Source organism: Mus caroli, chromosome 2 (genome assembly GCF_900094665.2).
Source record: "Mus caroli chromosome 2, CAROLI_EIJ_v1.1, whole genome shotgun sequence".
Classification (NCBI taxonomy): domain Eukaryota; kingdom Metazoa; phylum Chordata; class Mammalia; order Rodentia; family Muridae; genus Mus; species Mus caroli.
This window is the reverse complement of record NC_034571.1, coordinates 36,797,441-36,823,418: the sequence shown is the minus strand read 5'-3', so window position 1 is coordinate 36,823,418 and position 25,978 is coordinate 36,797,441. Positions and strand designations below refer to the sequence as shown.

Below are 25,978 nucleotides of genomic sequence, written 5' to 3'. Positions count from 1 at the left end.
TTGCTGAGTCCTATTTCAGTGGTGAAACTATATAAACTCTCAGATAGATCAGAGAATCACTTGCTTCTCTAGTAGCTATGTGTATACACTACCTTTGACTTGGCATAACTGTTTTCAGAACAATGCTGTTTGATATCACCTCCGATTCCTGTGTAAGAATTGAGGCCATGGTTCAATTCACATGGAATCCTCAGACTTACTAACAAATGGCTTCATTATGTTAATTGCATTGTCTGTATTACTATAGTCTGTCGGTGTGCTAGAAGTAAATTGTATTGTTCTTAAAGGATTCGTTCTTCAAAGTGCACATTGGCCACAGCATAAAACCTTAGCTGGTGACAAATTTATTATGTAATTATTTGTTCTCATGTCTTTTTAGAAGCTATATGGAAAACCATTGGCATATAATTATTATCCTTCATACATATGCATATGTGTGTAACATATTTTATTTGTAATCTTTTGGCATATTTTTCTTTAAAATATTTAAAAAGCACAGTTATTTAGAAACTTGATGATAGCATGGCACAATTCTTCAAATATTTTGAGATCTATTTTTATAAAATGATTCTGGGAAATAACACAAGGGAATTGTTTTTTTACATTTGAGATGTTATTATGTACACCAAAGGAATAATTGGTGATGAGGTGATTTCAATCTTTCCAGACATCGAATGACCTTATGCTTAAAATATCCTCGACACATTCGGAAGGACTCCACATGACTTTCTCTTGTCTCTGTTCTTTGAAGCTTCTTGAGTAAACTATCCTCCATGGTATTCCTTGTATTGTCAGATGACTCAGAACTAAGCTTTTAAAGAAGCAAAAACTAGAACAGACATTTTCATTTCATGGGAATAAAAACTTACTGATCTAAAATAAATAGAACAATATCAAAAATGTAATGAAGAACTTTCAAAAATGTACCTTTAAATTTTAAATGCTGAAACCAATTTCTTTCTTTTTATAGTACCATTACTACTATTTAAATTAGTAAATTATAGCAAAGAATGCTTAAAATCTACTCTATTTTGTTCAGGATGATCCCTTAATAATGATTCTGATGTGATCCTAATATGTAAACTGATGTATTTAATAGTATATGTATGTGGTTTTTGTGTTTACCAATAGAAAATGACACCATCTATTGGACAGACATGGGCCTTAATAAAATCAGCAGAGCTAAAAGAGACCAGACTTGGAAAGAAGACATTGTTACCAATGGCTTGGGTAGAGTGGAAGGAATAGCTGTTGACTGGATTGCTGGTAAAAACCTACGGCTTCATTTTCTATTTATTCAACAGTTATATTTTTCCTTGGATCTTCATTCTTGTTTTTAAAATTTCTGGTTCTTGTTTCAACCATTTTAAAAATTCTTTCTAGCCAAAGGGGTAAATAACCTCTGCATTTGGTTCATCTTTCTACTGCCTTTGGATAAGTGTTTCTATGCAGATGGAGAGTTGGTTTTGTTAACTCTGCTCAATTCTCCAGAGAGTTACACAAGGGAAAAACAAAGTATAAGAAGTTTCCTTTTGCTTAGAGCCACTATAAAGTTAAAACAAATACTTTGAACATTTGGAAAAAATTTCAACATATTTTAACTATGTCAATGTATATCCTCATAATTTAAACCAGCAAAATATGAGATTGGTATTGGACGTTTCTATGAGCTAGTTTAATTACAAATGTTTAGGAAATGCATTATAAAAAAATAAACAAGCTCTTAGTTATGTGAAGACTGAAAACTTAATTTCAAGCATAATTGATAAGTAATTCTATTTTTTCTAACTTGATTGTGGGCATTTCTGTATTTCTCCTAGGCAACATATATTGGACAGATCATGGTTTCAATTTAATTGAGGTTGCAAGACTCAATGGCTCTTTTCGTTATGTAATTATTTCCCAAGGACTGGATCAACCAAGATCTATAGCCGTTCACCCAGAAAAAGGGTAATTTTAAGGTTTACATGTATTTCCTTAAGTTATATTAAGAAAATTTAGACAGTAACAGTATTTTAACTATAATATTTGCAGCAAATAAGTTTTGCACAGAAAATATATTTGATTTTTCAAAGAACTGTTGGATGAAGTCATATTTATCCTAGTATAATGTATTTCAGTCATGCCCATACCCCATTTCCTCTCTTATCCCACACCAATTTCATGAACTCATTCTTCCCAGCTAGACTTGCTCCTACTTTCTAAATTTTTACTTATTAGTATATGTTACCCAGTGAATTGAAATAGACTTGAGTGAATATACATGATAGAGGACCATTTATGAGATCACAGGCAGCTTCCAGTGCATAAGCTGCAGGGAATAAAATGATTAACCTTCCGTCAACAACCATTAACTGCCAAGAGGGAATCAGGATAGATGGTACCCAAAGATCATACTCCTTATCCATGATCAGATGCTGATGGGCACATCTCATGTGCAGATAAACACTTCTGTTAATTAATGACATGTAGACTCAGTGGCCTACATTTCTTCCATAGATAAGCCAAATGGAGAAGCAAGATTTTAAATATTGACACATTTAATTGTACAATATTTGTCAATCATTTCAGGCTTGAATAATGTCCTAGTCAAAGAAATTGGCACCAAATTTCAGAATAAAATTAGTTCCTACAGGTAAAGTAGCTGCTGACTTGTCAGCATACAAAGAGACATGTTTGGGGAAACAGAAAAACTATTTCCCTTGAGTGCTCTATTTTACTGGGACTTCTAACTCATTTTCCTTTATGGATTGTTTGTTTCTTAATTGGCCTATCTTTCTTTTTGTTATATTAATTATACATATTAGTGTGTCATAGTGACATTTCATACACATACACAGGCATTATAATAATCTTTATCTCCTATTATTCACTTTTAACCTCTTCTTTTTTTTAAATTTTTAACATTTTAATATTAATAATCTCTTCTTATACGTAGTGATTACCTTCTCCCATCCAATTAGTACCTACTTTTCTATGACAGCTTGTGGGAGTGAGTTTACCTAATGAGTTTCATTAGGAGTACATATATGAATCAGAATCAAGGTTTATGTGGTAGCAAGCTGACATCTTATCAGAAGTTATACTACTAGAGAAACTAAGGCTCCTTTCCTCCCTCCCCCTTTCTCTCTTTCCCCTTTTTCTTCTCCCTGTTCTTCTCTCCCCTCCCACTCTCTCTTTTTCTCTCTCTCCAACCAATAGCTGTGTATATCTTCTCAGAGAGTGGCAGTGTCTCTTGAGCCACCTTACCAAGCATAAACTACTTATAAATCCTCTGGGGATGTGATATGTGGAGCCTTCTGAGTACCTCTCTTCCTTTGTGAGAAAAAGCTGATTTCCCCAATGTAGAGCAGGTCTTGAGTAGGTAACCAGTGCAGCTGAGAGTTCAAGTATGTACTAGCAATGTCATAACCAAAGACACCAAACCAAACGCTGTCTTTTATCCACCTTTTATCTGTCTCTTATACATTCTTTTGCCTCATCTTTCAAAATGTTCCATGAGCACTTTATTTTATAATGTGCTATAGTTGTTCCAATTAGGGCCTAGTGTTATATTGTTTTTTCTCAGTACTTTCTTGATTTATGTGTTTCTATAATAACATGTTAACTACCACTCACTGAAAAAATAAAAACAAAGAACCTTTTATGACCAAAGTTGACAGCATTACTAATCTATGGTCATGATCATAAATATTTAGAAAGCAATTTGAAAGGCACATCATATTCATTTACCAAAACAAAGGCAGGAGCTTTCCCCCTAAAGCTATATCCTCTCCAGCCACGTTTTATCCAGATTTATACTACCAGCAATAAATTCCCATCTCTAAGTGGGCGTCAAATACAATCAGAAAGTGGTTGTTTATCCTCCAGAGTCAAATTACTAATGCACCAATGGGCATATTTTGCCAGGCAGATCATTTTTGTTACATAAATAATTCACAGTTGAATATAATTATGGATAACAATTCCCCTTCCAACAAGCTGAACATCTTCTAAAATCAGAAAAGCTAGCTTTCAGGGAAGAAGCTATCAGCTCAGTTCCAGCTTGGTTTCTCTCTGTCATGTAACCAACACATATCATATTTTCAGTAATAAGGTCTTGCATACCAGCTACTTCTTGTGTGAAACCAAGAGCAGTAACATTAACTTCTACTGTTTTGAAGACTGCAGAATCTTCCTGGCTGGCATTTTCATTTAATAACGTTATGGTTTGGGGGAGAATCTTTATCCATCAACTCAAGATAACCCCATCCAACCTCTTTTTTGCTCTTAATTTTTATAAGTTTACAGAGTAATTGTTTCCTATATGGCTTTAGCATTCACACACTTGGTTATGTTGGCTCTCCCTTCTCCTTTTATTGTCAGTTCCCTCACTTTGTATCTGTATTTAAACTTTTCTAAAATCTAGTACTTCTAATTTTTTTACTCCTCTCATGGGACTCTCTATAGTTTTCTTGCCTCTACACAAACTCCCACAGTAATACACATATAAAAATTAGGAACTAGGATCCACTTATGAGAGAGAACATGAAGCACTTGGATTTGTGAACTTGTGCTTCAGAAAAAAACATATCTCCTACAGTGTTTTTCTGTTCTGCAATTTTTGTAGTTTCGTTTTCCTTTACAGATGAGGAAACGTTGATTGTGTACATATACCACATTTTCATTCCCTGTTCATCAGTTGATGGGCATCTAGGCTGATTTCTTTGCTTCTAGTAAACATGGGTGTATAAGTTTCTCTATTGGAGGATTTGGACTCCTTTGGGTTTATGCCCAAGGATAGCACAGTTGAGTTCTTTAGTGGATCCATGTTTAATGTGTTGAGAAGCATACACACTGGTTTCCATAGTGGCTGCACCTGTTTTAATTCTCATGACAGTGACTAAGCATTCCCCTTTTCCCACATCTTCACCAGTATATGGTGCCATTTGTTTTCCTAATATGGCCACTCTGATTACAGTGAACTTTACTTAAATGATTTTAATTCAAATTTTCTTAATGAGCAGGTGTGTTGAAAAACTTTTTAAAATATTATTTGCCATTTTAACTCTTTTAAATGCTAAGTTTCTCTCTCTCTCTCTCTGTGTATGTGTGTGTGTGTGTGTTTAGATTTTTTATTAGATATTTTCTTTATTTATATTTCAAATGTTATCCCCTTTCCTGGTTTCCCCTCCAAAACCACCTATACCCTCCACCATCCCCCTGCTCACCAAACCAGCCACTCCTGCTTCCTGGCCCTGGCATTCCCCTATACTGGGACATAGAGCCTTCACAGGACTAAGGGCCTCTCCTCCCACTGATGATATACTAAGTTTCTTAACCTATGCTTTATAGTTATTTGCTTCTATTTAGTTTTTATGTAATATATATATATATATATATATATATATATATATATATCAGACATGTATTTGTAAAATATTTTCTTCACTTTAACTTCTTAATGTTGATGATCTCTGATGCTCTTCTGCTTTAAGGGATAAATTTTACTCTTGAATTCATTGTTTTTATATTTGACTATGCCTTTAACATTCTCACTTGGGAAACTTGCAAGATATACTTTCAAAAATTATTACAGCAACATCCATCACTCCATATAAACACCAAGGATCAGGTTTATAGAATTTAATCAATGTGTTGATCTGACCATTAGTGGTAATACATGATGAGTTAGAGGATAAAAAGAAAAAAAAATCTGTGTGTGTGTGTGTGTGAGAGAGAGAGAGAGAGAGAGAGAGAGAGAAGAGAGAGACAGAGAGACAGAGAGACAGAGACAGAGAGAGAGAGAGAGAGAGAGAGCCTAAAGAAGCTGGAGGTGAGGAATTTCAAGCCGACAACTGTCATGGATTAGCTGTTAAATGAGGGTAGAGCTGAAAGGTAGTCAAAGCACAGGAGACATCAGGAGATACAAAGTACAGCTCCAGCAGAAGTCTGGTTGTCATGACACCTTTTATGTACAAAGGGGAGCATTTCTGAATGAGACAAACAGGAACTAGATGCTTTCATGTGACACAGGATAAGCTTGTTGATCTGCCTGTTTAAAGCAGTAACAAAGTGAAAAAAAGATGAACCAGGGCTAGTTGGGCCATAGGATCATCAGCATGAACCATAAACTCTGGGAACACCAGCTGTAAGAAGGTAAGATGAGAGTGCTATCAGCCAGTGGGAACCAGTGTGACCTGAGAAGTCTCCTTCCCACACAACAGAGCTTCTCCACTTTGCTCAGATGTTACTCCATTGTCCTACACTCCTCTACTTTATCACTGTAAAACTTCCTCTTCTCAATGAAATGCCTTTCTTTTTTTACAAGATCAGAAAAGGTTTTCTTTAATTTTTCAATATTTATTTCTCAGCCCCTTTGGATTGTGGTTTGTGCTCATTGTCTCATTCCTGAGTTTTCTCAGCCACGTGACAAAAATGTTTCTAGGTTTTACTTTCCTTGTTTTCTTTTGCTCCCTTGCCTCCTTTGACTATCTGCCCAAGAACTCAGTTTTCTATTCCTGCCTTCAGGAGCCATGATGCTTCTGGTTCTATATAAGGATTCCTACAGCTGGGAGGGCATCTGCACTGCTTCTCTTTATTTCCTACACTAGATCCTTTTTTCCCTCTCAGTTTATTATGTGAACAGATCTCAATTCTGGTCTTTCATTGAATTATTATTAGACATACATATAAATCTATAAAATATACTATATATAATATACTATAAATATTTTCAAAATATTAAAAATCAATTTAATCTCTTTATTTCAAATTCCCTTTATACTTATTTACCTGTTGTAGTGGTGACTGTATGCTACAATGCTTTGGCTCCTGACAGATCACATGCATGAAACCCCAGGAGCTATCTTTCGACATACATGGCCAGACAGTGGTGGTACACACCTTTAATCCCAGCACTTGGGAGATAGAGGCAGGCAGATTTCTGAATTTGAGGCCAGCCTGGTCTACAAAGTGATTTCCAGGACAGCCAGGGCTATACAGAGAAACTCTGTCTCACCTCCCCCCCCCTCAAAAAAAAAAAAGACACACAAGCATACATTAGCTTATTTAAAAAAAAAAAAAAAACTCAAAGGCTGGATACTCCTAAACCTTTTCCTGCTACCCCAGGACCAACCCCAGAAGTAGTCAGTGGCCACTTACCCAAATTCTCACATGGCTCATTGGCTCTTTCTCTCCTGCAGCTCTCCCCTTCTGCCTCCAACCACATCCTGGCAATCCTCCATCTTCTTCCCCGAGTCCTCTAAGGGTCTCTTCCCGTCTCCCGTGGCTCAGCAATGGGCCAATGGCATCTTTATTAACTGATCAAAAACCAAATAGAGGCAAGGACCTTTACCATTTGGACACACAGATTCCAGATTGAATCAAAGCTCTAGAACCAATCTCTAACAGTCTGTCTCTGAACCAACCTTGCATTGCCCCTACCGCCACTGACTTCCTTTCTTTAAACCTGGAATTTTCAGTGTTATCTCCCTCCAAAATGAAATTTCTCTTTCCCCTGGTTCCAATAAGCTATAAGCCATCTATCTCATCTACCCTCAAATCTTTCCATTTCTTTGTGTAGACATTAGTCAGATTCAGCCTTTTGCTTCATTGAAAGACCTATCAGTGACTCAGCAAGATCTCTGAAAATAGTTTGGACTTCCTAATCTATATCCATAATGTAAAAGTTACATCTCAGTTCATGAGCCAAGAAACTTAATATTTATAACAATATTCGATTATTTTTATGGACTTCCTATGCCCTCTTTTTTGAAAGCATTTCATAAATAGTTACATGAATGGAGCTTTTTATTTTTGCAGCTAAGAGTAGAAATGATTTCTAGGAAATAATTACTAGTATTTGATAACACTAGTGACAGTTGTCCCTGTACACATTGGCATGCATTTATTTATTGACTTGACTTCAGTGGAAAAGACATTAAAATGAAAGGTTTATGAAAATTATTCAAAATGACTTCCAAGTAATGTTAACATAGAATTTTAAGTGCTAAAATTCCCATCTTGGAAATAAAATACAGCATTTTACAATTCTGTTTGAAATTAAAACATGGCAAGTGAAACTGTCCAGGGAAAAGGGGACATAATGGAATAAATTAGCTAAATTCGAGATATAAATGTGCCATGTAGAGTGGGCATGAAGCCTGTTTTGAAACAATAGAGACTTGAAGTCTTTAAATGTAGCCAAATGCAAAACTGAAACCACCTAGGAATTTAGTTCCAGTTGAAAAGTCTGATTCTTCTCATAGATATTTTCCCCCTTTTGGCCGCTTCTAGGTATTAGGCAGAGTTGAATGTAATAATTTTCCTTATACTGAAAAGTTATTTTCCATGCATGAAAAGTATAGGACATCATAGCATGATATAGAAATATCTTCAATCATGTATGACATAAAATTGTAAGTAAAACTAAACATTACCCTCCTTTGTTAGTCACCAGGATATATGTTGTCTATTTTGATTGAGCATTATATATCTCTGTATAAGAGCATATATATATATATATATATATATATATATAATTTTTCATATGAGTTTAGCAATTTATTACCTAAATAAAGAGTTTAATAAAAATAGAATTTGATTTTGAAAAATATTTAAAATGCTTAAAATTTTTCTGTACTAAATTTACAATGTCTCCACCATATCATTCAACATTATAAGCATTTGGTAGCTGAAAAGCACGACCTCCAGTGGGAGAGTATCCAACACTGGAGTGATACTCTCCTAGATGTGTTGTATGTTCCTAAAAGTGCTACCTATTCAGCTCTACTTTTAGTTTCAGACTGAGGGGAAAATGTATTCACTTTGACTTCATATTTATAAGATATTATTTAATTTTCTTCCATTCCAAATCTCTTGACCATAGTGAAGTGATGCATTAATTGACCATCCGCACACAGTTATATTTGGTTTTGTATTGTAGGACATCCCTTCTGGCCACTCTTACATGCAGAAAAATTTGTATGAAATCTATATCTAGCATAGTTTTTATTTTGTTTTTACCCAGAAATTTTATCAGTGTTTATCTCAGCAGCTTGCATGGAATCATCATAATTCAAAATAAAGAGAGGCTATTAATATTAAATACTGTAAACTTGTTTCTCAAAACTGAGCTCCTAACTGTTCAGGCTAGCTCCTCATATCATCTTTTTTTATACACGGACATCTCTTGTTATATTCATTATAACTCAGGAAAAAAGAATTCAATATAAAATCATTAGCATTGACAGAACAATATACAACAAAGATAATGGTATTAGACTGTATTTGTAGTGTGTAAATTTGTTTTCTAGCTTGTCCATTGTTTGGTCCTATGAACAGGATACATTCACTTTCAAAGCCATCATTTCCACAGCTGTGAGAAATGGGGCTAAAAATGTTCACCTGCCGACTTAGAGTATTTGTTCCATAAGCTCCACAGAATGATACATAATTGCTAGGCATTTGGATTTGAATGAGTCAGTTTATTAAATTTATAAGGAGCAAAAGTAAAACAATAAATAACAAGTTGCAGATAGAACCAGAGAGATCAAAGCATCATCAAATTACTCACAACACATCTCAGAAATGAATGAATTAGCCTAACCATTGAGAGGAAAAAAAAGAAGGCAAAATCATTAAATTGTGGGCTTCCAAGTATCTAGCAGAAATTGCTTGGAGAAGCCAGCTGGAGTCCTTGGTGAGGAAGTATTGCCTCAAGTGAGGCTTCCAACTTAAAAACAACAAACAAACAAAACAAAAAATAGCACCAGACAGAGGCCATCGAATCAGGGCTTTATATTATCCAGGAAAAACTGACTGTGGAAGCTGAGACAGTCAGGTTGGGAAATTCCAAACAGCATTCCCCAGCTTCTCCATAGACAGACTGCTGGCTTTCTTTTTCACTGTAAACATTTTTACATTATCTTGTTTGGAAATAGTCTGTCTTCTAGATCTCCTCAAGGACATGGAGGTGTTTTGTTTTGTTTGTTTTGGTTTTTTGCTTTTGTTTTTGTTTTAGAATCACCTTTAGCTAGTTTCTTCAGGGCCCAGGAAGTAAGTTTTACCACAAAGAAGGGAGTCTGCTTTCACTAACCTTGAACAGCTCCTGATGGCTTACCAATATAATGTACATTACACTGTTCATTTAAAACTGTGCTTCCTCCCTTGGTTCCTGTACTTGAAAACAGATTAGCATTAAGGTAAAGGTTTATTATATGCTTTTCCATCCCTACTTGGATATGTTTAAAGGTGATGACAGTGACTCTCCTAGTTGCCAGTGGGCCTCCATTGTAATTCAACACCTTCTGCCTTTTAACATCTGTCCTTAGTGACTTAAAGGGCATCATTCATTCATCTACAAGTTTACAATTGTAGTATGTAGAAACTGTCATTTAAGGATTTTGATTTTACTGTATACGTGTTTTATGCCTTTAAACAATTTCATACTAATAATGTATTAGTCAAATTTTCTATGAAATTTTCCCTTTTTAACCATAAAACTTGTACATATGAATGAATATATAGTGTCTTCAGAATTTAGTTACTTGTAATTTTAGTCACACCTCTTTCATAATGTTGTCAAATAGCAACATGAATATTATTTACAGCTTTAGAAAACTATTAAAATAATCCAAAATAATATGCAAAAATTGAATGTATGTATTTTATGAAGTTCAAGTTTTGAGGTTAATTAATAATTTCATATGTGTATACAAAAATAAACAGATTGTCTTTTAGGTTTCTTATATGAAACTTTATGAACTTTCCCTGAATCATACTAACGCATGTATTAATCTTCACAGAAAAGGCATACTCCTTCCTGTCTGAAATAGAGATTACCATATTTTTCATAACTTTAGTTTTTCATAGATTGAAACCTTATGTTTACACAGTTAGGAACAGTTGTATTTCTCTAAAAGCACGATTTTCTCTGCTATTGTTTAAATACTGAAATTTATGAATAAATGAATGAGTTAAAAATGAATGGTTATCTTTATTGTTCACATTCTTTTTCACCATCTTTTGTTTCATAATACTTTAGCTTCTCTTTCTGGACTACATATTATTACACATTATAGTTTTTGAGATTATTAAAATGAGAATGCTTTCTTTTTAAAGTGTGATATGTATATTGAGCTGGAATCTCAAGTTAACCTTTACACTTTAAATTAGAATGGTTGCATTTAGGAGTTATGGTTACAGTTGAAAGCTGCATTGATTGGTCTATAGCTGCATGAATTATACTCTGCTAAATTTTTAAATATCTTAATTATTGGATGCTATATGCAATTCTGAATAAAATAGAAAAAACCAGTCTTTATTGAGCTGAAACTTTAGTAGAGGAAAATGTTCAAAATGAGTAAGAAGGTAAAGGCTAATGTAATGTTTTACTCTATTCTGGGTGCTTTCCTATTAAGATGTAGGCTTCATCATGTAATTATAATCAAAGAGACACCAGAGGCCTCATGAAGAAAAAACTGAAAGGAAAATAAAATACAGGGTTAGGCAGTAGTTTGGAGAAGAGAATTTCAGAGAGAATATGCATATGCAAATAATTCCTCTAAACCATTGAGTTCATCCCTGTGAGGTCCACATCTGGTTAAATATGTTTTAAATAAGATTTCATTATTAATTTTAGAGATATTTGTAAGTTAAACTGTGCGGTTTATTACTTCATTCTATTTTGAACATTTTACTGTTAAGAGTTTTAATGTCATCTTGCTGTTTTATTTGATGTCCCTTAATCTGTTAATTATTATAAATGATCATTTAATTTCAGCTTCTTGTTCTGGACTGAATGGGGACAAGTGCCTTGTATTGGGAAAGCTCGCTTAGATGGTTCTGAGAAGGTCATGATTGTAAGCGTGGGAATAACATGGCCCAATGGCATCTCCATTGACTATGAGGTCTGTTGCATTCCTTTTAAGATTCTAACGTGTGTTCACAGCTAACTTGCTATAGCCTACTCTTAATCCTTATTAATTCATTAATAAATAACCAAAACAGTTTGTACTGTTGCTTTCCAATCACCTTTTAGGAAAATAAATTATACTGGTGTGATGCTCGCTCAGACAAGATAGAGAGAATTGACCTTGACACTGGTGCGAATCGTGAGGTGTTGCTGTCTGGGAGCAACGTGGATCTGTTTTCAGTTGCAGTCTTTGGGGCGTACATCTACTGGTCTGACAGGTAATTTATTTTTTCATAAGTGTTTGAGTCTCAGAATGTTATTTCAGTGCCATTTCTTTGCCCTTGAAGGATTAGCCATACTTTAGCAAGGTTACAGAAAGGATTTCAGAAAACCATGTAATTTTTAGAGAGAAGGTTAGCCAGCAAGGCTCTCTAGCTATTCCATGGTCAAGCATTTCAGCACCACACACTGCAACTGGTTCCTTTTTCTTGCATTTGTGCCAGACTTATCTTCAGTTTTACCTTGTTTTATTTTAATTAGTTGAAAACTGTTAACTCTGAATCTTCAACTTTTTGGCAGAGCACACGCCAATGGGTCAGTCAGAAGAGGCCACAAGAATGATGCCACAGAGACAGTAACCATGAGAACAGGACTTGGAGTTAACCTAAAGGAGATCAAAATTTTTAACCGAGTAAGAGAGAAAGGTCAGCATACTTAATGAAATATGCAATTAATACATTTTGTATCATTTATTGATTTGTTTTTAAAATTTAAGTAATAAAGTGGATTATTAATTAAGTTCAAAACCTCCAAATCCCCTATTTGGTGATTCTTTAATAACCAGAGAGAATTCTGATTATTAATAACCAAGGAAACAAACATATAAGAGTTTATATACATGTATATTACTTGTTTTGTGAATATGTATTGTCATATGATATGGGACAAGTCTTGAGAATGAGTTTGTACTAGTAACTATATTTTTAAAATCTGGATTAACATATTTGACAAAAACTACAAAGCACAACTAGGGTATTAGAAAAGCAATTGAATTTTTTGTTTTGGATTACTCTTTTAGAAGAAAAGTTGATATGGCTCTGGAAATGGTTGTCTTCAATGTGAATTTATGAATCATTGCTTCTTTGATGGTGGTTTTGCCTATGGTGCTAAGGACTAAACTCAGGCCTTGGTATTTGCTAGGCAAAGGCATCACCCTAAGCTAAATTACTAAACTTAGTAAGTTAAATCTGAATGCTTTTGTTTGACTGCAATATATAGTCATATATATTACTTCAAATTGAAATTCAAGAAACTAAAACCTGTGAATTAAAAATTCATTAGTGTTTTATACTTAATTTTTATAGGCCAATCTTTAAAAATAAAATAAAATGTTAAGTATTACAACTTAATATTCAGTTCTAGCATTTCTATAGGAGTGAGATAAACTTTTGCAAACATCAGAAAGTGATTGTACATTTGTGGGTATATCTTTCTCAGGGACCAATGTCTGTGCCAAAGAAAATGGTGGCTGTAAGCAACTATGTCTTTATCGAGGAAATTCCCGAAGAACCTGCGCCTGCGCCCATGGATATTTGGCTGGGGATGGAGTTACATGTCTAAGACATGAAGGGTATTTGCTATATTCAGGAAGAACAATATTAAAAAGCATACATCTTTCTGATGAAACCAATTTAAATTCCCCAGTACGGCCCTACGAGAACCCAAATTATTTCAAGAATATTATAGCCCTGGCTTTTGACTATAATCAAAGAAGAGAAGGTACCAATCGAATCTTTTACAGTGATGCCCACTTCGGAAATATACAGCTTATTAAAGATAACTGGGAAGACAGACAAGTAATTGTGGAAAGTAAGTACAAATGGTAATTGTTGTATGCAAGTGTCCCCTGAGCCTAGAGGAATAATGGTGTTAAATGGATAAAGCAGCTGTGCTCACACAAGTTCATGTTCAAGAATGACTAGGATTACAGTCTATTCTATCTATCCATTCTCAAGTGTCAAAAGAGCAAGGACTTGCATGTACTGTAAGCAGTAGCTTTAATCATAGCTACAGCATCTTATCATCATATTTGCTTCAGATAAGTCTTGGAATACTGGTAATTTGTCTGTACCAAAATTATTTTAGATGATCTTCTTCAAGTGTGGGTAATTTGGTAGCTTTAAAGTATCTCTAATGATTTTCAGTTATTCTTATTTTCTGAAAAATTATGAAACATCAATGTGTATGTTTCTTAAAGAGGTGATTTTAAGTGATTTATGCTTGAAGATTTCATTTCAGCAGGGAAAGAGCTTTGCTATCAAGTACAAGGCTGTAAGTTATAAAACAAACTAAAATCATTGAAAAGAAATGTTACTGTAACCACTCAAGCTTCATGTTTCATTTAGGATGGATTATCCATACAAATTACCAAAATCACTTTCCTCTATTCATAAATATTAACATCTTCATACAGATTCTCTCTGATCTGAGTTTGTGATTTCTGTTTATTTATTCCTGCTATTTCACTGTAGTGAATCAGTCTTTGAATTTATATTTTTAAATTGCAATGTGTTATAATAATTTAATAATAATTTTTAAAAGATATATAGGCTTAAACATGAAGCTTTGCTTCAATAACGTCAGTGCCCATCTCATCCAGAGTGGAAAAGGACCATTTCCTCTAGATTTTTTGTAAATCTATGTAGCATCCTTAATTATAAAATGGATTGGTGATCAATGAGCTAATCACATAGCTAACTTATACTGACATATTATGAACATTTAGTTCAGTACAGGTCTCTGTTTTATTCTTTGGTAACATGTGCCCAAGTTTGCACTCATTGAACACTCATATTTATTGAATTTATTGATAATTTATGTGTCTCATGAATATATTAAATGGTACACTTGCTATTTATTTGTATAAATGTAAATATTTGTTTAACATAGAAACCTGGAAGCAAGTTAGTCAAGAAACTGGAAACCAAGTCACATAGCCAGGGTATTTTATTTCTTATAGATGGCCAAGCTTAAATACCCCATCAATTTATATTTTTACCCATTGAATATGAAAAGGGTTATTTTCCCAAAGCTTTGCCAATTACAATTTTATAAGACTTATTAGTTTATGGAAGTCCAATATTGAAAAATACTTTTTTATATTATGTACATTTACTTGATAACAATACAAACTAGCATCTACTATGCTTAGTTTTTAAAATCAGTTCAGGTGTCTACTTTCTAAACTCATGGTCACAATTTTTATTCTATTGGTTACTACATTTTAATAATTTCTTACCAATTTGTATATTTATGGCCTAGTACATTATGACTTCTCTATATCTCTGAGTCTCTATTTCTCCCTGTTAGTTGTTCTCTTTTTTCTCTCTGTGCAACTACAATGTAACTTACTGATTATGGAATTAATATATATTTGACACCCATTGAATCTTTGGGTATGTCTGGATGAGGGTTACATGTATATTATTGTTCAGTTTCCTATTTCCCACTCTAATAGAATTCATCATTGCAAATATTCATATTAAACCACAGCGTATTAATTAACTTATTTATCATGTACAGTTTAGGCACTCTGGAGGTAAAAGATGAGTATTTGTCCAGAGAGCCTTAGAAGCCACATTTTAATGAAGAAAACTGCAAGCAAACAATCATTATAATACAGTAGATCTACATGATACCTGAGGCCTTTAGATACCACAATCAGGCTGGTGACAAATCTAATGAAAGTTTTAAAAGGTGATGCTGTGTAGAACTGAATTAAGGACATTTCCTGGATAGATAGGATTTTTCAGCTGAGTGGACCAGATGGCAGGATAGAGGGGAGACATGTGATTCTGGACCTGTGCTTCTTCTCAGAGTGTGAATCCCTGGGGAGCCTCAGTACACTATTGAGAGACAGAAGAGAACACAATCAATCTCAAAATATATGCATATTGAAATATCTGTCTTTTTCTTACAGCTGAGTTTTATTCTGATGTCATAAAAGCACTAGTTGTAACTGCAGCTAAGCTTTCACTCACACAGTGAATCTAGCTGTACTGGAGGTACCTCTACTTTGCACTGTAACTTATAGGGTGGGGAAAAAAGCAAACAGCTAGTTTAACTTAAGCATAACTTCGAGGAAAGAATAACATCAGGATGTTTGTTTGTTTGTTTGTTTGTTGGTCTTGCTGTTGTTGTTTTATCAAATCTCAGGGCTTCTCTCCACATCTCTTCAGCTTTTTGTGTGAAGAGAGAGACAAGATACCTAGGCATTTAGGTTGCTTTCTGAAGGAAACCAACTATTTGATTGATTGCATCTGCTGGCACTTTCCCCAAGATGCACCCTATCCATTCCCAAACAAAGAATAACATCGAAGTAATGATGCACAACATCGTGTGTGGCAGAATTTTTTTTTTTTTTAGGGAATATATATGGCACTGTCACTATACTAACTGCAATTAATATTTTAAAAATTCATACTTTCAAGTAAAAATTAGTTATAAAAACCACTTATTCTTGGCAATAACTTGACAGCTTCCTGACTCTTTCGAGCCTTTTCTGGTGAGATTTGTTATTTCTAATGTCTGTGAGTACATGGCACAGCCTAATGGAATTGTCAGCATTGTAAGGACCGTCTTAATAGGGAACGAATGTTTGGCAAATGTCAGGGATAAGAGATCCATTCAAAGCAAGTGATCAACCAATACATTTTAATAAAATGGATGGAGAAAAATCCAGTATCATGGTTTCTATATCTATACCACATTTACGTTTCTCCTGTATTGGCTAGTTTGAAAAGAAATTTATGTTATTCCTTCCCTGCATAGCTATAATTAAACTAAGATATCAAAACAGATAAGAGAAGAGGAGAATGGCAGCTACATTCTAGAATGGCAGATAGTTAGAAAATAAGTGCAGCTTAAAACAGTGGTCTCTTTTCACTATCATTAAAAACTAGTTATCTTTCTTACACCATACTATTTATGTTATAATACATATTGACTCATTATTCTAGGCTATGGCAATATTAATAAATATTCAAAGTAAACTTTTATATTTACATTTTAATCTGGTAGCCAGCCCTAGACAATAAACACAGACCTAGAGCCTTTCAGGACTTTTAAACCTCATCTGATAGTCTGAAGGTCATCAGAGCAAAAACATTGAAAACATTCTCTATGATGAAGTACTCAAAAAGATTTTAATTTAAAGAAATGGAAAAGTAATTAGGTAAGATTAAAATATAGATTACAGATTTTAGATATAAATGAGTGAGATTTAGAACTGGAAAATTTTGATATTAGAGCAGCTTGCACTTGTAAGGGGCTTTAAAAAGGAATTTTATTGAGGTATGGCTTATATACCATAGTATTCACCAATTAAAGTTGTCCATCTTAATTATTTTTAGTATACCATATAATTAATTTTCAAAGTTGTGATAGGAATGTATATTTACTTATGTGTATGTAAAAATACTATTTATTTTATATTTATATAGTGTTTATTAGCCTGTTTATTGTGTTTGTAAGTATAAAAGTGACATGCATCCTGAGGGGCTTGTGGATGTCAGAAAACAAAGCATGAGAGGGGATTCACTCCTCCACGATATGCGTCGTTAGGATTGGTGGTCACTAAGCCCAGTACTGTTTAGTTTTAGCCATGGAATTCATTAGCATTAATTCCATCCACAATGTTGGCACCAGTGGTGACTATAAATCTGAAGTGTTTTGTCATTACTAATGGAATTTCTTTAATAGTGTAACTCTCATCTTTCTATTTCCTCATAACTTTTAATTTGCACTCTGTCCTTATGAGTTTGCAAATCTTAATCCTTCATATAATTCAAATCCTAAAATATGTGTTGCTAATATGTATATTTTCATGTGGTATCATGTATTCAATATGCGTTCAGTGTATATATGTGATCATATACACATTTGATATGTGTATAAATGCTTACACCTTCATTTGTCCCCAGAGACTTAGATTGAACTCCCTTTTGCTCATTTTTTATTATGGTGCAATTGAACACTGATTTGCACATAACCAAATATTTGTGTTTTATACAAACCATTTTCTACTCATTGTACTCTTTAGATTAAGGAAAATGTAGACAAATGTTGTTATCCAGAGCCATGCTTTAGGAATATTATTTTGTTTGTAATCTTTGAGGAAGTGTCTATATCATGTTTAAGGTCATATATGCCCAAAGAGTTGTGATAACTTTTCATACCCCATTTAACTTATCTTCTGCTTAATAATCAAAGTAAATTTACAACCAAACAATTCTCCTTGTTTTCCATAACAAAGCAACTGAAATATATAGCCCTTTTATTGACTATATATATGTTCAGAAATGTAGAGAAGAATTTGCACCAAATGGCCAAATCAATGGTAGCAGAAAAGTTGTGGTGCTCATACCGCAGTATATTTTGATTTCTTGTAAGGTACAAAGTATTATTTTCCTGACCAATGGAAGACTGATTCCTAAGCTCTTTAAACTTCTTTTGTTTTATTGAAAATATTTCATGCAATATAGTTTGATCATGACGTACCATCCCCCAATTTCTCCCAGATGCTTGCTACTTCATTAGAGAATCAAACGTTGTTCTTTTTTTCTCTTCTCTTTAAAACAAAGTAGAATAAAACACAGTAAACAAAAGAAGAAGCACACACAGAAAAACATTCTATAAAAATCAAAACAAACAAAAAACCAGACATCAAAATAAACAAGGAAAAGACCAATTTTAAAAAATTTTTACCAGAAGTTATTAATTTCAGATCGCTTGAATGTCAGGAGTGGGAGCATGTGTCCAACTTTCCCTTTGAAAACGGGGACCCCATTTGCCTTGAACCTCTGCAGGGATTATATCTGCTGGTATAATCTCTGTGAGTTCATATGCACACCAGTTCTATAGTGTTTCAAGAGCACTAATTCTTGTTTTGTTTTGTTTTGTTTTGTTTTGGTTTGTTTTGGTTTGTTTTGGTTTGGTTTGGTTTGGTTTGGTTTGGTTTGGTTTGGTTTGGTTTGGTTTGTTTTGGTTTGGTTTGGTTTGGTTTGGTTTGGTTTGGTTTGGTTTTTACTAGACAGAGTGTTTCTGTGTAGCCCTGGCTGTCTTGGAACTCACTTTGTAGACCAGGCTGGCCTTCAGCTCAGAAATCTGCCTGCCTCTGCCTCCCCAGTGCTGGGATTAAAGTCGAGCTCCACCACCATCCAGCACAGCACTAATTCTTTAGACATCTACCTTCTCTGACTCTTAAATTTTTTTCTACCCCCTCTTTTAAATGACTCTCTGAGCTCTAATTGGAAGGGTGTGATAAAAGCATCCCACTTAGGACAGGGTGCTCCAAATAAGTATAGTATTTTTTAGGAATCATTTTATTGCTGTGGAACACACATGGTGCACACTCAGTGATAAGTGGATATTAGCCCAGAAGCTCGCAATACCCAAGATACAATTCACAGACCAAATGCAGCTCAAGTAGAAGGAAGACCAAAGTATGGATACTTTGGTCCTTCTTAGAAGAGGGAATAAAATACCCATGGGAGAAGATACAGAGACAAAGAGTGGAGCAGAGGCTAAAGGAAACTCCATCCAGAGACTTCCCCACCTGGGAATCCATTCCATGTATAGTCACCAAATCCAGACACTATTGTGTATGCCAACAAGTACTTGCTGACAGGAGCCTGATATAACTGTCTCCTGAGAGAATCTGCCTATGCCTGACAAATACAGAGGTGGATGCTCTCAGCACAAGGCCCCCAGTGGAGGAGCTGGAGAAAGGATCAAAGGAGCTGAAGGAGCTTGCAGTCCCATAGGAAGAACAACAATATGAACCAACCAGTACCTCCGGAGCTCCCAAGGAGTAAACCACCAATCAAAGAATACACATGGTTCCTGCTGCCTATGTAGCAGAGGATAGCCTGTTGGACATCAATAGAAGGAGAGCCCTTGGTCCTGATAAGGCTCGATGTCCCAGTGTAGGGGAATGACAAGGTGGGGAAGCAAGAATGAATGGGTTAGTAAGCAGGGGGAGGGAGGATGGGATAGGTGGATTTTGGAGGGAAACCAGGAAAGGAGATAACATTTGAAATGTAAATAAAGAAAATATCTAATAAAAAAGAAGAAATTTAAAAAAATAAAAGGAGATTAATAATGTGTTTTCCCTGAGGCTCACCTATTCTCCTGTTGTTGTAGACTTTAGCAGTGCCTTGCATGAGTTCCATCTCATGGAATAAGCCTTAAATACAATCACAGAGTGTTTGGTTACTCCAATCGCATATGTGCCATTATTTGTACCACTATATCTTGCATGTAGTCACCGTTGAAGGTTGCAAGGTTTGTAGCTGGGGAATGTTGGTGATTGCCTTTATCTTCTGGTGATGTGCCTTTCAGTATTATGAATACTACTCAGTGTGGGTGAAGTTTCCAGTAAAACACCACCTTAAATTTTCCCTGTTTAATGTCATAAGCAATTGTTGTTTTCAGAAATAGGGCCTGACCATCACATTTTATAAGTTACTAAATATTATTAGCCTGTGAGGTTTGGCAATCTCCACAGGGTTCATTTCACCAACAACTCATCAAGATATAACTCATTCCTGGCTCTAGAAATTTTATTTGGTGAATAAGATATCTAGTTGAGGCATTATCTCTCCTATATATGACTCCATTTAGATTCATTTCATATTTGTACATAGTTTAGGATGCTTCTACAATAGTAGGTTTCCATATGTGTTTTCTAATGATCTTTAGTGTTAGTTGTCCATCCCCATATTTCCTTCTTCTACCTTCTCTCCCATTGCTTTCCATATTTTCTTTTAGTATCCTACTATGCTTTGTAATAATGCGTGCTATATACTCTTCCTTCCCTACACCTAAAATTTGTGATTATTTGTATTGTAACACCTATATGAAAGGCTTAAAAGCTATGCTCCACCTATAAGAGAAATTATACAATGTTTCTCCTTTTGGTTTTAGGTTATCTTACTCAGGATTTTTTTTTCTAATTCCATCCATCTAAATGCAAATTCTGCGTTATTTTACATTTTATGTTAATAAGTAAAATTATTGAAAACAAAATCAGAATGACTTTACATGTAAAGCAGTAAATATGTCAAAGTGTTGTTGGACTCAGTGAGTTTTCACTTTTTGTTATTGTTGTTTTTGTTTTTTGTTGTGTGTGTGTGTGTGTGTTATGTTTGTTTTTATTTCTTTGATTTAACAACTGAGGTTATTTCTTCTTATCGTTCCTTTATCATCTTTCTTGTTTTAGGGCTTTCAAGTATGTTAATAGCTTACTTATATAACACCTATGTGATGTTTTTTTTTTTTTAATATAAGCATTTGCTTCATTGAACAAACTTTACTCTGTCCTATAGACTTGGTTATGTGGTGTTCTAATTTTCATTCAATTCTAAAAAGATTTTAATGTTTTCTTCATTTCTGTCTTGTTTCAATTTTTCACTCGGTTTTGAGTTGTTCAATTTCAATGAGTTCATATACTTTTTTTGCTCTTGTTGTGGTTGAGGCACAGCTCTACTCCATGGTTAACTAATAGGATTCAGGATGTTATGTTTTATTATATCTGTTAAGTATTACTTTATATCTAAGTATGTGATCAATTCTGTAGAAAGTTCAGGAACTGCTGAGAAGAGAGTATATTCACTAGTGTTAGGGCGCTGTAAAAAATCTACTAGGTTTACTCATTTAATTCCAACATGTCTTCATTTCATTTTTGTTAGAATAGCATTTCTGTTGATGAAAGTGGGATATGAAGTTACCACCATGATATGAGGTTTAATAATTTTAGCTTTAGTAGTGTTTCTTTTATGAATATGGGTATTTCATGTTTGACATATAAATATTTAAAATTGTAATAATGCATATTAATAGATTTTCTTTTATTGAGTATGCAGTGTCCTTCCTTATCTCTTCTGATTGTTTTAAAGTCATTTTTAAAGTTATTTTGTTAGATATTAAAATGGCTATACCCATTCACCAGTTTTCTTTTTGGTTCCATTTGCTTGGAATATTTTTTTTAATATTTATTCTGAGACCATGTCTATTCTTCATGTTTTTTTTTTTTGATGCAGCAAGAATATTGATCTTGTTTTCGATACAAAACTATTAGTCTACCTAATTTATTTTGGAATTTACTTCATGAGTATTGAGTTATTATTTAAGAGTGTTTGTTGATTTCTTTTATTTTGTTTTTATGGTTTGGGATTATTTTTTTCCTCTTGACTTAAATTTTCCATCTGTAGGCTGGACTGTTTTTTTATTTTGTTTTGTTTTAAAGATCTTATTTATTTATTATATGTCAGTACACTGTAGCTGTCTTCAGACACTCCAGAAGAGGGCATTAGATTTCGTTATGGATGTTTGTGAGCCACCATGTGGTTGCTGTGATTTGAACTCAGGACCTTCGGAAGAGCAGTCGGCGCTCTTAACCACTGAGCCATCTCTCCAGCCCTAGGCTGGACTGTTAAACAGAAGTTGTTTAACTATAATTTTATCATGGATTTTTTTTTAGTCGGTTATGTTTGATACTTTTATTTGGTATAGTAGCCTAGCTGGCAATGTAGTCTTTCAGAATTTGAAGAACATTCATGCAGGAACTTCTGGCTTGATAGTGTCCATTTTGAGGATATGTGTTATTTTAATTCATTACTATTACATTTTTTTGTTTGTTTCCAGGTGAAGTTTTAATATTTTTTTGTTCAGTATATTTAATGTTTTGATTATTATGTGCTTTTTTTAGTCCTGTTTATTTGGTATTCTGTATCTTTTTGTATATTCTTTGTATATTCTTAATAGGTAGCTCCTTTAAATTTCATAACTTTTTTCTGATTCTATTAAACATAGTTTTTATTTCCTTAACCTGGGTTTCTTTTTCATCTTTTATTTCTATCCTAAATTAATTTTTTTATAGTGTCATAGAAACTTAAATGTTTTGTGCCTGGATATTTTTAGATTCCTCAGTTTCTTTGAACAAGCTCTCCATTTCTTCTATATTGTCCTCACCATCTGAGACTCTCTATTCCATGTTTATAATCAGTTGGTGAGGGTTGCCTCATAGATTTTTGTTTGACATCATCTATTTTTCTTTTCCAATTATTTTAGTTTTTCATAGTTATTATGTTTTTATTTTTTGTTAACTTCTACATTCATGCTTTCAATTGTTTTCAGGAATTCCACTCAAATATTTATGTTTTCATGGGCTTCATAGCATCTTTAAGGAGCTTGCATGTATTCACAATTGCTATTTTGCAGTACTTGTCTTGTGCATCAGTTAATTGCATTCCCCAGGACCCATTCCAACATGGGACTGGTGGAGGCATATTGTTTGGCTATTTTTGTTTGTCTTTATTTACTGGTATAGAGTCATCTGGAGTTATAATGTTTCAGGTTTTGTTGTGTTGACATCTGGTCCTGACTTTGTTGAATGCATTTCTTGGATCTTTGGTTTCTGATGACTCCTGCTGATCTTAGGCTAGTATGATGGCTTGGGGTCCCTGGTACAAAGTGCTGCTGTGGGTGGCAAGTGACAGAAACAATGGAGATCAGTTATAAGGAAAGACTGAGGAGGGCCTGAGGGAAAGATCTAGTAGGACTGGTGGCAGAAAAAATAATGAAAATTGCCTTCCTGTGTTGCTGCCCAGTTTGGTCATTGGACATCATCAGTTGAAAGTGTTTCTGTGGACTGGCAGCCAATAGAAAAGGATGGAAATGAGCTAGAATCTGGATCCACACAGAGAGTTGGTGCTTCCAGGGAACGAAAATTGAGTGATAAAAGGGTATCCTGCAGTTAAGCTCTACTACGACAAATAATAACTTTGTAGAGAACATGATGAAATGATGAAAGGGCTAGGCTAGGAGGAATCCTGTTCTACCACTACCTAGAGAATGGAGGTTCTGTGAGAGGAGGAGTTCCTCAGAGAGGCTGACACAGGACTAAGAGTAAGTTGGAGAGACCTCAATGGAAAAAAGGAGGAATAATGAAAATTGCCAACTGATCACCAGTATAGACCAATGTGGACACTATAAGTCTCTGGTGGAAACTATTTCTGTGGATTATTGCCCAACACAAAAGAATGGAATGGGAAATCTCACTGGGAAAGAACTAAGTTGAGGTAGAGTCCCATGATTTTGTCGTATCTGTTGATCACTTAGAATGCTAGATCATTTTGTTTTAAATAATTTTTACTTTGTGCATTAGAACAGTTACACTGTCAAAATTAGTAAATGTAATTATAGATAAGAGTTCATCTATTAGATTCTGATATGATAATAAATTAAGTCCAGATTGAGTCCCAACAAATATTTTTTGAAATACTCTCCTTACCAATTCTACCATCAAGAAATTGTTTATTTACTTAAATATTACAATTTAGCCTTGAAGATTGTGGGAGAATTTATGGTTTGACATGGCTTAAAGAGCCTGGCTCATCTGCAATGGATAAAACTTACGTGTGCACTTTATCTGCTTAAACTTGAAGTGCTGTGTTACCTCTTTTTATATCTTCATCTAGGTGACTAATGACTCGTTTCAATAAAATGAATCAGTCTTTAATTTTTTACATATATTAGGGATGAGAGCCCACACAACACACTGCAGTGGAGGCTTGATGACCCAGGGTAGGGGAACACTAGGCCACTGAGGCAGGTGGGTGGATTTGGGGGCATGCTCATAGAGGCAGGGGGAGGGAGGAAGGGTTAAGGGACTTGTGGGGGGGAAACTGGGAAGGAGGATATCATTGGAAATGTAAATAAATAATATAACTAATAAAAAAATTACAAAATAGAAGTTATTCCTGTAGCATTTAACAGTAACTATCAAGAAGAAATTGCTAATCTAAAAAACAAGGTAGAACTCTTCAATAATAATAATAATAATAATAATAATAATAATAATAATAATAGAGACAGAAAGCTGATAAAAAAAACAGCTGTGGCATCTGATGTCAGAATATTATATTCTGGCTATAAAATCTCTAGTTGGCAGGTTTAAAATGGGAAAGAAAACAAACTAACAAATAAACAAATGAAGACATCCAGAAAATCAAAAGAAAGAAAGAAAGAAAGAAAGAAAGAAAGAAAGAAAGAAAGAAAGAAGAGAAGAGAAGAGAAGAGAAGAGAAGAGAAGAGAAGAGAAGAGAAGAGAAGAGAAGAGAAGAGAAGAGAAGAGAAGAGGAGAGAAGAATCTTTAAATCAAGGCCCAGTTTTTGTCTCCTTTGTGAGGCAACAAGGTTAAAATACAGATGCACTATGCATTGTTTGCTGTCTGAGTTATTAACTCCTGGGAAGTTACTAATCCTAGAGGCTCTGGAGGACAGAAATGACCTATGACCATCAACTTTCAAAGAAATGGGGTCAGAGCTATAAGTCAGCAAAGAGATGGCTGCAATTTAAGGGCCACGGTCAAACGAAAGTAATCACAAAAAGCACTTGCTAAAAAAATGAACACTGAAATCCAGGTTAAATAATTTCTTTACTGAAAAACTACCTGAACATCCAATCTCTTCAATTCCTAGATTCTTCTGGAAAATAACTCTTAAACGAATTCTTCAGTAAGACAGTAAATACAGGACAATCTGGAAAAGCTTTAAGACAGTTCATCAAAGAGACATTGAAAATAGTACCATAAAACAGAAAAGATTAGTGAACTCAAGTACACAAATTACATCCATAAAATAACTGTTGTCATTTTGTCTTGGAATTACCTGACAGGGCAAATTAATATTCTAGTAATAGAATGTGCCTGGGTGAGATCAGAAGTAATTAGGGAAGAAAGATTGCACAGAGTGACATATTTAAGATGACATGAGTTTCCTCTTTTAGAACTACGTGATTTCTCTAACAGATGACTAGTCCTCTTTCCCACCTGTGCCTAGACTGTGGCAGTCAGACATTGTGTCACTGCTACCAAATATTCAAGAGAAACAGTCTAAGGATAAAAGGATTTCTGTTAGCCCAAGTCTGTGATTTCCATCTATACTCACGTATCTCCATCTTTCTGGGCTTGAACTGAGGCAATGTACCATGAGGTAGGGGTGCGTGGCCAAGTTTGCTAAC

At 34.4% G+C, this 25,978-nt stretch overlaps 1 protein-coding gene across 3 annotated transcripts in view; it reads left to right on the top strand.

Moving 5' to 3' along the window:
• The window catches only part of Lrp1b (LDL receptor related protein 1B), a 1,970,757-nt gene that overhangs the window by 1,467,962 nt on the left and 476,817 nt on the right, over nucleotides 1-25,978 (top strand). For all 3 annotated transcript variants that reach the window (XM_029472167.1, XM_021181392.2, XM_029472172.1), the window contains exons 36-41: nucleotides 1,132-1,266; nucleotides 1,821-1,950; nucleotides 11,765-11,891; nucleotides 12,023-12,174; nucleotides 12,476-12,600; nucleotides 13,394-13,765. In XM_029472167.1, coding sequence (XP_029328027.1) covers nucleotides 1,132-1,266; nucleotides 1,821-1,950; nucleotides 11,765-11,891; nucleotides 12,023-12,174; nucleotides 12,476-12,600; nucleotides 13,394-13,765 — 1,041 coding nt within the window. The remainder of the gene's footprint in view (nucleotides 1-1,131; nucleotides 1,267-1,820; nucleotides 1,951-11,764; nucleotides 11,892-12,022; nucleotides 12,175-12,475; nucleotides 12,601-13,393; nucleotides 13,766-25,978) is intronic.